General features: G+C 42.4%; 1 protein-coding gene across 2 annotated transcripts in view; it reads left to right on the top strand.

Moving 5' to 3' along the window:
• LOC117516702 (carbohydrate-responsive element-binding protein) overlaps nt 1-12415 on the top strand; it is an 85981-nt gene that overhangs the window by 20470 nt on the left and 53096 nt on the right. Inside the window, exons 2-6 of one of the 2 annotated variants that reach the window (XM_034177540.1) lie at nt 1360-1466; nt 1683-1709; nt 1826-1908; nt 8024-8113; nt 8233-8274. In XM_034177540.1, coding sequence (XP_034033431.1) covers nt 1360-1466; nt 1683-1709; nt 1826-1908; nt 8024-8113; nt 8233-8274 — 349 coding nt within the window. The remainder of the gene's footprint in view (nt 1-1359; nt 1467-1682; nt 1710-1825; nt 1909-8023; nt 8114-8232; nt 8275-12415) is intronic. The other variant, XM_034177541.1, reaches the window with a different exon arrangement.

Raw genomic sequence — 12415 nt, 5'->3', positions numbered from 1 at the left:
GTTCCTCGCCAGCAGTACCAGGTCCGACACGTGGAGGCAGTGGCCACCTGGGAGTTCGGGACTTGGCGGCTCCAGTATTCCCGGGGTCTGGTGGCGGAGGAAATCGTGTGGTTCCGGTTCTGCTTTGGACAGACGTCTCCTATCTTCGAGCCTGCCCACACGACACCTTTTGTGATTTGGCTTTTGTCTATTGTTGTAATCTGTTGTATTTGTTGTGCCTATTCACAACAGTAAAGTGTTGTTATTTGACCTCCTCCATTGTCCGTTCATTTGCGCCCCCTGTTGTGGGTCCGTGTACCTACACTTTCCCAACACGATATCTCGGCAAAGAGGTGGAGACGTCGTCCTGCTGATGTACCCCTGCCGATCAGATGATTGGTAACAGCTGTTGCAGGTGATGCATGACAGCTGTCACCCTGGTTGCTCCTGTGAGGCGGCTGCACCCTCTGGTGCCTGGAGCCCCCACTCCAGACAGGGCGCCCTCTGGTGGTGGGCCAGCAGTACCTCCTCTTCTGGCGGCCCACACAACAGCCAAAGTCAGTTTTATCTGTTTTTATCTGTTTTATTGTTCTTAAATGTTGTTCTATGTTAGTGTTTTTATGTGCAGCTCTAACTTAATTGCCCCTTGTGGGATTAACAAAGCTGTTTGAAGTTGAACTTGAAGTTGACATCTGAGATGTAAGCCTAGATTTGATCTGTTTTGGTGAAAGAATATCCTTCTCTGCTCTGCTCCACTATGAAGCTAAGACTGGTGATGCAAAATGCAAGATTTACATTGTGCACAATTTCTCCAATTACAGCCACATAAGCCTGTAACTTCTTCTGGATTGTCTGAGTGTCTTGGTAGGTTTCCTCACTCTTCTCCTTCTTGCACAGTCACTCAGTTTTTGAGAACTGTCTACTCCATGCAGATTTACCGTAGAGTGCCATACTGCTTGTATTTCTTCATAAACTGACGTAAACAAAGTCCAAGACATATTTAGTGGCAGCTTCACCATCAGAGAGCCTCGTCCACAACTACCACAAAAGACTCCAAGCTGTCACTGATTTAACATCAAGGAGGCAACACACCGTATTAAGAACGTGGGTATGTAAACTTTTGATCAGGGTCATTTGGGTAGTTTGTGTCGCCATTATGATTTAAAAAGAGTAAACACAGTTATTTGACAATAAAGGGTTTCACACAACCACTAACCATGAGTGGAAGTGCCAGTGTATGTAAACTTTTGTGCACAGCTGTACTTCTTTTGTTGTGCTTTGTCAATATAATATGTTAATTATTAAAGGAGATTGTTGGAGAGGAGCAGTTGTTGGACTATGATTGATGCCTTTCTGGTTTATTTTTTATTGTTATTCCAGTGGTAAGATCGTCTCTCCCAAGTGGAAGTCATTCAAAGGTCTGCGTCTGCTGTGGAGGGATAAGATCCGTCTGAACAATGCGATCTGGAGGGCGTGGTTCATTCAGTGTGAGTCCATCACTGCTCTGTCTGCATAATCCTTGATATGGCTTCACAAATGATTAAACAGGAGGGATCTGCCATGCAGAAATTACTTGTTCATCAAAACTACTTCTGTGTAACTTTTGCTCGACAAATACTAGTTGGAGCAAGTGTCCACTTTGTGTAAGTTCAGCAACGGGGTCACATTAACCATAACTGATTTTTTTCCCCCTCTTGTTTCAGTGAATGCAAATTATGCAACATCTCAAAGTGAGAGTTTTTTAATAGCCTTATTTGAACTGTTTATGTCATATATCACATTCAGTGATTAAGCACCAAATATAAAGTCATGTGATGATGCTGCAATACCTCTTGCTCTGTTTTAGATGTGGAGAAGAGGAAGAACTCAGTGTGTGGGTTTGTCACCCCACTGGAGGGCTCAGAGGCCGATGCACATCGCAAACCTGAAGTATAGAATATATTTTTAAATCATCGACATAACACCTGTGTTACACTTTACATTAATGCCATTTAATTAGCCAGTTATTAAAGGTGCATTACAAGATGTTTTAATGCCTATTAAGTGGTTGTAACATCACCCACAAAATGTAAAACAGCATGTGCGCTGTTCTCACTGTAAAGAAATCGGGCTGGATTTCACGGGAAAGTCCATTTGCTTACGTACACTGAATGAATGAATGAATGAATGAATGAAAATGAATGAATGAATGAAAACTGTTTATTTCGAACATTTGATACAACAACAATTACAAGATAGATCAGTAAAGACAACAACAAAAAAGTTCCTACTGTGTACCCAACATGACCGAAAAGGGGTAGGGTGAAGCATCAGCTTATTTATCCCTACCCCTTGTCCCCCTGTGACATTTATGTGTGCTTCTCAGTGTCTTGCTCACTACAGTGTAGCCAGAGAGTGTTGAGGTTTCTTTTCCAGCATTGATTATTCAGCGAACAACATGAAGTTAGCTAACACCAATAAACAACCAGGTTCCAGCACACCAGACATCATCATGCCAAACGGAAATGATACTGATTTCATGTGAAGATACAGGTCAACAAAGGCACGGCTTTTGGGAGGAAAAAAGGAGGATTTTTTTGGTTTTCAGGATCAGAACCAACCATAAATGAAACATTGGTTAAGGGAAGGAATGTTGTATGACTTTGTGTTTTCATCAGCTCATGTTGGGTGGTGGCCAAGTGGTTAGTGTGCTTGGTTTCAGTGTGGAAGGTTTCGAGATCAAACTTCACCCCTGCCACATTTCTCCATGCAGTGTGGAGTTGCGTCAGGAAGGGCATCCGGCGTAAAACTTGTGCCAATTCAACATGCAGATCCACCTCGGATTTGCTGTGGTGACCCAAGTGAAAACAAGGGAGCAGTCGAAGGGATTTATCTTTTATGTTGGGTACCACTAGCTTGCCTGCTAATGCTAGTCAGTTACTAACTACTTACCCAGCTCATGAAAGCCCCTTTCACACCAGGCCTATGTAGAGTCACGTAGTGCAGTGTACCAGCTACGCCGAGTTTATGCAGCTGTATGTCAAGCTAAAGCAGCTCCACGCCGAGTTTATTCACTACACTGAGGAATGCAAAACAGACACAAAAAATTAAACGTTTCATTTTTTTCAGCGTAGAGCAGTGGATGCAGAAAGTACACAGTTCTTAGCAAGTCTGCACAACGCTGCGCTACTGTATACAAGTCTACACAACACTGCACAGCTGTACACATCCAAAAACTGAGTGCATCAGACAGGCAGGGATGCATCCAGAGTGAAGGAACTGGAGGAGAACAGGTGTAGCGTGCGTGTGTGGCTGCATGATCCACACAGCCCACAGTGCCTGTGCATGCTTACAACAGGTGATCGAACTGGCACACGCATGAGTGTGTGGTGTCTGTTCATAACGGCTGAACGAGCCGCTGCGCGTGCATGAGCCGGTCTACGGCAGGGATGCATCCTGTTAGTAATCAGATAACTGCCAGAATCTGTGTTTACATGCACTTCAGTAATCCAGTAATCAGAAAAACATGGTTTACATTCTTTCAATTTATAAATTCGAAATCCAGAGAGCAAAGAGAGCTCTCTCTCTCTCTCTCTCTCTCTCTGAGAAATTCTGGAGTCATTTTTGATCAGGATATGTCCTTCAATGTGCATATTAAGCAAATATGTAGGACTGCTTTTTTGCATTTACGCAATATCTCTAAAATTAGAAAGGTCTTGTCTCAGAGTGATGCTGAAAAACTAATTCATGCATTTATTTCCTCTAGGCTGGACTATTGTAATTCATTATTATCAGGTTGTCCTAAAAGTTCCCTGAAAAGCCTTCAGTTAATTCAAAATGCTGCAGCTAGAGTACTGATGGGGACTAGAAGGAGAGAGCATATTTCACCCATATTGGCCTCTCTTCATTGGCTTCCTGTTAATTCTAGAATAGAATTTAAAATTCTTCTTCTTACTTATAAGGTTTTGAATAATCAGGTCCCATCTTATCTTAGGGACCTCATAGTACCATATCACCCCAACAGAGCGCTTCACTCTCACACTGCAGGCTTACTTGTAGTTCCTCGGGTTTTTAAGAGTAGAATGGGAGGCAGAGCCTTCAGCTTTCAGGCTCCTCTCCTGTGGAACCAGCTCCCAATTCAGATCAGGGAGACAGACACCCTCTCTACTTTTAAGATTAGGCTTAAAACTTTCCTTTTTGCTAAAGCTTATAGTTAGGGCTGGATCAGGTGACCCTGAACCATCCCTTAGTTATGCTGCTATAGACGTAGACTGCTGGGGGTTCCCATGATGCACTGAGTGTTTCTTTCTCTTTTTTCTCTGTATGCACCACTCTGCATTTAATCATTAGTGATTGATCTCTGCTGTCTTCCACAGCATGTCTTTTTCCTGATTCTCTCCGCTCAGCCCCAACCAGTCCCAGCAGAAGACTGCCCCTCCCTGAGCCTGGTTCTGCTGGAGGTTTCTTCCTGTTAAAAGGGAGTTTTTCCTTCCCACTGTCCCCAAGTGCTTGCTCACAGGGGGTCATTTTGACCGTTGGGGTTTTTCTGTAATTATTGTATGGGTTTTGCCTTACAATATAAAGCGCCTTGGGACAACTGTTTGTTGTGATTTGGCGCTATATAAATAAAATTGATTTGATTTGATTTGATTTTGGGGGGGCATACAAAAGTCTCTGAACTTTGCGACCTGATGTTACAAGCCCTGACGAGGCAGCAGTGTGTCCTGCTGTACATCTGGAAACGTGAGTGCCATTTGCTTTTCATACAACCCCTGGCAAAAATTATGGAATCACCGGCCGCAGAGGATGTTCATTCAGTTGTTTAATTTTGTAGAAAAAAGCAGATCACAGACATGACACAAAACTAAAGTCAATTCAAATGGCAACTTTCTGGCTTTAAGAAACACTATAAGAAATCAGGAAAAATAATTGTGGCAGTCAGTAACGGTTACTTTTTTAGACCAAGCAGAGGGAAAAAAATATAGACTCACTCAATTCTGAGGAATAAATTATGGAATCACCCTGTAAATTTTCATCCCCAAAACTAACACCTGCATCAAATCAGATCTGCTCGTTAGTCTGCATCTAAAAAGCAGTGATCACACCTTGGAGAGCTGTTGCACCAAATGGACTGACATGAATCATGGCTCCAACACGAGAGATGTCAATTGAAACAAAGGAGAGGATTATCAAACTCTTAAAAGAAGGTAAATCATCACGCAGTGTTGCAAAAGATGTTGGTTGTTCACAGTCAGCTGTGTCTAAACTCTGGACCAAATACAAACAACATGGGAATGTTGTTAAAGGCAAACATACTGGTAGACCAAGGAAGACATCAAAGCGTCAAGGCAGAAAACTTAAAGCAATATGTCTCAAAAATCAAAAATGCTCAACAAAACAAATGAGGAACAAATGGGAGGAAACTGGAGTCAACGTCTGTGACCGAACTGTAAGAAACCGCCTAAAGGAAATAGGATTTACATACAGAAAAGCTAAACGAAAGCCATCATTAACACCTAAACAGAAAAAAACAATGTTACAATGGGCTAAGGAAAAGCAATCGTGGACTGTGGATGACTGGATGAAAGTCATATTCAGTGATGATGTTATATGGCTGGGGGGGCCTGGCTGCCGGTTTGTTTCTGTTTTTTGGTTTTCCTCCCAGGTGGCTTGCGTTTGGGACTGAGTGGCTGTGTTGCTGAGGCTGTCAGGACCTCACCCTGATCACCTGCGACTCGTCAGGACTCACAGCTGTGGTGCATCTGGATGGATTGGAACATGTTGGCATTTAAGACTGGACTGCACAGTGTGTATTTGCCAGAGACTCGACCTTGTGACCAGACGGGTGAGATCGTCGTCTCGGGAGCCATCTCATCAACAGCGGATGCTGAGAACGTCCAGGTTTGATGCACAGTCTGTGAAAGAGGAGGGGGTGAGGTCTCACGCTCGTCAGCACACTTCCTGAGGTATGTTAGATTTTGTGACTAACAGTTATACAGTCAGTAAATGTGGTGTCCCTCACACCTTATTGTATTGAGCTGTTTGTTAGTCATGTATCAGCTTCCACTGCAGTGGAATTTTGTGAACTGGATGTTCCATGCCTGCAGGTTGGGAAGCTGATCAGTAATCAAGCCAGGAAGTGTTTGCTGTTTGTACACCTTTAAGTGTTCTGTGTGTAGAGTGTGGACTCACATAATGGTTCCTTCTTTCACAGACTCGGTTGTTGCGGCCACCTGGGGGGTGTCGGCGGGGTCCTTGGGTCCGAAACAGCTTCTGGCTCCGGACCGTTAGCGCTGCTGGGAGCGCACCACGCCAGGCCGCACCTTTTTGTTATTATATTATCACTGTTATGTATTAAATTCAGTTAGCCTTTGAACCGTGCTCTGCTTATTTCATACTGGGTCCTTCAAACGCTGGTCGGTTCTCCGAGCTGCGTCCGACACATAACAGATGAATCTCGAATCTGCATTGGGCAAGGTGATGATGCTGGAACTTTTGTTTGGTGCCGTTCCAATGAGATTTATAAAGATGACTGCCTGAAGAGAACATGTAAATTTCCACAATCATTGATGATATGGGGCTGCATGTCAGGTAAAGGCACTGGGGAGATGGCTGTCATTACATCATCAAATAATGCACAAGTTTACGTTGATATTTTGGACACTTTTCTTATCCCATCAATTGAAAGGATGTTTGGGGATGATGAAATCATTTTTCAAGATGATAATGCATCTTGCCATAGAGCAAAAACTGTGAAAACATTCCTTGCAAAAAGACACATAGGGTCAATGTCATGGCATGCAAATAGTCCGGATCTTAATCCAATTGAAAATCTTTGGTGGAAGTTGAAGAAAATGGTCCATGACAAGGCTCCAACCTGCAAAGCTGATCTGGCAACAGCAATCAGAGAAAGTTGGAGCCAGATTGATGAAGAGTACTGTTTGTCACTCATTAAGTCCATGCCTCAGAGACTGCAAGCTGTTATAAAAGCCAGAGGTGGTGCAACAAAATACTAGTGATGTGTTGGAGCGTTCTTTTGGTTTTCATGATTCCATAATTTTTTCCTCAGAATTGAGTGAGTCCATATTTTTTTCCCTCTGCTTGGTCTAAAAAAGTAACCGTTACTGACTGCCACAATTTTTTTTCCTGATTTCTTATAGTGTTTCTTAAAGCCAGAAAGTTGTCATTTGAAATTACTTTAGTTTTGTGTCATGTCTGTGATCTGCTTTTTTTTCTACAAAATTAAACAACTGAATGAACATCCTCCGAGGCCGGTGATTCCATAATTTTTGCCAGGGGTATACTGTTTTTAGAACGGAGCGCATTTCCACAATGCCACAAACCCCCCCAAAAAAGTAGGCAGGAGTGCACTGTGAGAGGCAGAAAAGTAGACTTATATTGCGGCAAGGGCTACATACATGGCAGTAAGCATACAGTAAGCGATCATACGCAACTGTAAGTAAGACTAGGAACGCAATACGCCATCGTACACCAGCCTACACAGGGACTACGCCAAATCTGCGTGATTTTCCGACATGCTCGTGTAACAGTACCTGTATCTACATCGTCTTTTTTTTTTCTCCTGGCAGAAAAGTACTGGCATGGTGTTGGGGAGCATGTCATCCCATGTCAGCGATTAAAAAAAGCACTGTGCATTGGCTTTGCTGTTATGACTACAGTACACAGCTAGCAGCAAGCTTGGAATACATACGATGATCAGCAGTGTTGAGAGTCCCTCCAATCTGCTCCCAGAAATGAGTTTTTCTGTGTCTGTTGTTTGTGTGTGATATGTTGTACAGCTCAGCCAGTCAACTATGTTCTCTTCAGTATATCTCTCTTTGCAAAGCTAGAATGCTCGCTCACATATGTGAGAATGCACAGGCATGCATGCTTGGAAGGGAAGGTCTGAGGGTTGGTTGCAGTCTAAAATTTTTCTGCTAGATGCTGAAAACACCATAATGCACCTTTAATACATTTATATCTTGATTTTGGTGAATTCATTGGGGGATGTGATGTACTCTGTGCAGAAAATCTCATGCTTAGTATTTGTGTTTCATGTTACCAGGCGATTGTATTAGAGGGCAGCTATTGGAAGCGAAGGATTGAGGTTGTGATCAAGGAGTATCACAAATGGAGGATTTACTATAAAAAGAGAGTGAGCACTCATATATCCCTGAATAAACATTACTGCTCTATGGCTTAATATATTTTTATTTCAAAATCACCATCTCTAAAGCATTTATAAAGCACCATCTCTCTTCTTTCCCTTTGCAGCTTCAGAAAAAGAAAGATGACTTTTTATCAATGCTGCAAGAGGTATGGTAAATAATTTAACCATTTTATTGCTATGATTTACCCATTTGTGTGTGGGAGTGATTGTATGCTTTGATCTCAGGTTAACTCTCTTTTAATTTGTAGTGGTACATGCAGACACAGTTAATGTATTTTGTTTCTGCAGGTTCTGGCACTCTCACATGTCCTAGCTATCATTCATTTGATGGAGTTTTGAAGTCTCTTATTCAGGAGGACCATAAACACTTGCACCAGTGGACCTGTATGGGGCTTAGTTACTTATCTATTATTAAACTTTTCATGAGAGATTTTGAGGATATAGATCTGGAGCTCTCCCAAAATCCAGTCAGTTGTTCCCAGGCTTGAGCTCTATATTTCCATCAAATTTCCTGCAACTCTATTTAAAATCTGTCAAGTTATCTTGCTAATAGGAAAAGGAAAAACATGACCACCTTGGTAAAAGTAACAAATTGCACCATGGCTTGACAATTGTAGACAATTGACACACCCTGATTGCCAGCATTGACAGTTGCTCAAATCTACCTCCAGGCTTAATCTTTATTCAAATAAAATAGCTTCAGAATTTAATGTCATTTAATCAAATCTGACCTACTTCCAGCTTTGTTAAACTCAGCAGCAGAGGTGCAGTAAGTGTTGCAGTGATGTCACTGCAACCGAAACAAACAAAAGCAGAGACGAGAAAAAGTAGGATAGAGGGGAAGTACCTCGTTTCTGATAGTATTCACCTTTTCACTTTGAAGCCACAATCCCATTTGCAACTGTCCCTATCTGCTATGACTTCTCATGGGTCCTAACATATAGTTAATGTGCAACTGTGAACACAGTTTACTGAGGTAAAAACTACAAAAATTGTGACTGATTATACCTTGAAACGATTGTACACATTTGCAACTAGTGTACATTGTGCAGGACTTAAAAAGTCACATCCTATCAGCTGAGAGGACAAAGATCACTGAAAAGGGTTTATGCTTGATGTTATCTTCCCTTTCGCCAAAAAGATTATTATTCAGTGGCTCAATAAAAGCCTGGGTAAAATCAAGTGGTTTGTTTTTATCAGAAAATTCACCATCAAAGCACCAATCTAGAATTTAAATAACATCAGAATTTTTAACACATCATAAAATAATTTCTAATCTGAATTGCAAAGGAAAAGCTTTCATAACACAGCATATTGCAGATGGCATTGTGATCTGTATGAGCTTAGAAAGCAGGTTGAGGTGAAACCTGAGAGGTGGAGATATGCATTGGAGAGAAGGGGAATGAAAGTCAGTCTCCTTTAATGTTCAGCTTCATGTATAGTCACATGGGTTGTACACCCAGTAAATTCTGGGCGGCAGTCTCAAGCTGGGATAAATGATTAGGGCTGTGTCATGAAGGGCGTTGGGCGTACATTTTACCAAACTAAACATGCATATCAGAAATGGAATTTCCATACTGGATCTGTCAAGGCCTGGGTTAACAACATTCACCACCGGCTGCAGTTGTCCAACAGGATGCCGGTGGAAACTGGGCTACTGTTGGGCAAAGAAGAAGAAGAAGGGTCAGCGAATGTGTCCAATGGCAGCAGGAGAAGAGGAAAGTTAGAATTGTGGAATGGGAATTGTAAGAGTTGGTGCTTTGAATGTTGGTAGTATGACTGGTAAAGAGTTGACTGATATGATGAAGGGAACAGTAGATATACAGTGTATATAAGAACCAAGTGGAAAGGAGGTAAGTCAAGGATGATCAAAGGTGTGTTCAATCTGTTGTATCATGGTGTGGATAGGAGAAATGGTTTTGAGGTCATTCTAAGGGAAGATAATATTAAGGGTGTGTTGGAGGTAAGCAAGTATCTTGACAGGGTGATGAGTGTGACTTTGGAATTGAAGGGGTGATGATGAATGTCATCAGTGCATATAACCCGCAAGAAAGTTGTGAGATGGAGAAAGAAGAGTTCTGGAGTGAGCTAGATGAGGTGGTGGAGAGTATACCCAAGCATGAATGAGTTTTGATTGGTGCGTTCTCCAGTGGGCATGTTGGTGAATGGAACAGAGGTGATGAGGAAGTAATGGATAGATATGTTGTCAAGGAGAGGAATGTGGAAAAGCAGATGGTGGAAACTGAAGTGGGAAGACTGTTGTGAAATTTCGGAAGGAGATGAGGCAGGCACTGGATGGAGGTGAAGTGATTTTGGACAACTGGAAAAGTACTGCAGAAGTGGTAAGGGAGATAGCTAGGAAGGTACTGGGTGTGAAATCTGGATAGAGAAAGGAAGACAGAGGGACTTGGTGGTTGAATGAAGATGTTCTGGAAAGTGTAAGTGGAAAGAGATTGATGAAAAAGTCTGTCTTTGTACTGTTGTCCAACAACATTTGGGCTGCGGTTGTGCAGGTGTGCATGACCTAGTCCGGACTGGATCGCCCACATTCTACGTCGTCATCCGGCAGTCGTACACAGCTGTCCGACTGTCTGTTCGTCCCGAATGCGTCTCGATTATTGCCATTTTTACCGTTTTGGCCTCAGTCGACCTGTTTCGTGTGCATTCTTAATATGTGTGATGGGGGTCTAAAGGAGACTGGTTTTCACCCAGTCTCCCTTCACTCCAGTACATACCTCCACCTCTCAGGTGTCATCTCAACCTGCTTTCTATTCTCACTACAGAATACAATGTCATCTGCAAACATCTCAGTCCTGAGGGCCTCCTGTCTTATGTCGTTCGTTAACCTGTCCATCACCATTATGGAAAAAAAAGGACTCAGAGCTCATTTTTGATGACAGAAACTCCTTCATGAACCCATCCATCATTCTGACTGAACACTCAGCTGCTGTCACACTGTCATATCCTACACACATATCCTGCAAACCCCCTCACATACTTGTTTGCAACTCTCAACTTTCTCATAAAAGATCACAACTTAGATTTGGGTGTACTTTTTCAGTGTATTTTCCACATAGAAATGGATAAATGGTAGGCACAAGTTTGTGGATCACATTTTTCTTTTATGCATGCAGAGGTGTCAAATCCAGCTTCAGAAAGTAAAAGTCCAGCCACATATTTGTTCCAACTTCCCAATAAACCAGCTGATTGTAATTAGTTCAGCTCTTCAGGCAGGTGGAACAGCAAATTATTGAGATCACCTGTTTTAGGTGCACAGGTACAAGCAACACATGGGAGGGGTTTTACTTTCTGAAGCTGGATTTGACACCTCTGTATGCATGTCTGTAACCTCTGCTGTGGTTGTTGGTGCTAATTATAGAATGGGTATTGGTACGTGTGTCCGTAATATAATAACTTGGATCACAAATAACCAATGTTTTATTCTCACTGTCGCAATCATTTATTGGTGATCTCAAAAAAATTTAATATATCTAAAAAGTTCAGTATTTTTTGTCAGATAGCCTACTCCAGAAAGTGAAAAATTTATACATTGTAAATTCATTAAACTGAAATATTTCAAGATTTTTATTTTTTTTATTTTAACTTCAATAATTGCAGCCTACACCTCTAAAAAAAACCTGCATGTCAAAATATTAGAATATTTCATTTCAAGTTTGAGTAACTCACTATTGAGGCAGTGTGTGTGTGTGTGTGTGCGTGTGTGCGTGCGTGCGTGCGTGCGTGCGTGCGTGTGTGTGTGTGTGTGTGAGACCATATATACTGCACATACGATGAGTTGTTGTTGTTGTTGTTGGCAGTTTCCTCGCTTGCGAGGATAGTGGGAAGGCCTTTTTTTTTTAGTTTATTTTCTACAAGCCCTCTGGTGGCTGAAAAGTCCGATGCGGGATGCACAAGACATGTTACACTTGGGGCAAATGAACACTTGAGTTGGCTGGGCTTGTGCTGCTGCCCGCTCTTTGTCTTTGACGCTTCTGGCGTGAGGCCTCACTTCTTTCTGCCTCAAACTTCAGGCTGGCGGATTTGATGCTGGAACGCCAGCTGAGTCTATCTGTAGCTAGATGCTGCCATGACTGATGCTGAATGCCTGCAAGGGAGAGCTGTTTCTTCAGCTGGTCCTTATAGCGCTTTTTGGGTGCCCCTTGGTTTCGTCTCCCTTCCTTGAGCTCGCCAAAGAGAATTAATTTCGGCATGCGTGTATCATCCATCCTGGCTACGTGACCTGCCCAAGAAGCTGTTGTTTGAGTATACTGATATACTGTTGACCAT

The sequence above is a fragment of the Thalassophryne amazonica genome, chromosome 9, assembly GCF_902500255.1.
Source record: "Thalassophryne amazonica chromosome 9, fThaAma1.1, whole genome shotgun sequence".
NCBI classification, from domain to species: domain Eukaryota; kingdom Metazoa; phylum Chordata; class Actinopteri; order Batrachoidiformes; family Batrachoididae; genus Thalassophryne; species Thalassophryne amazonica.
The sequence above is the reverse complement of the archived record's forward strand: the minus strand, read 5'-3'. Positions and strand labels throughout refer to the sequence as shown.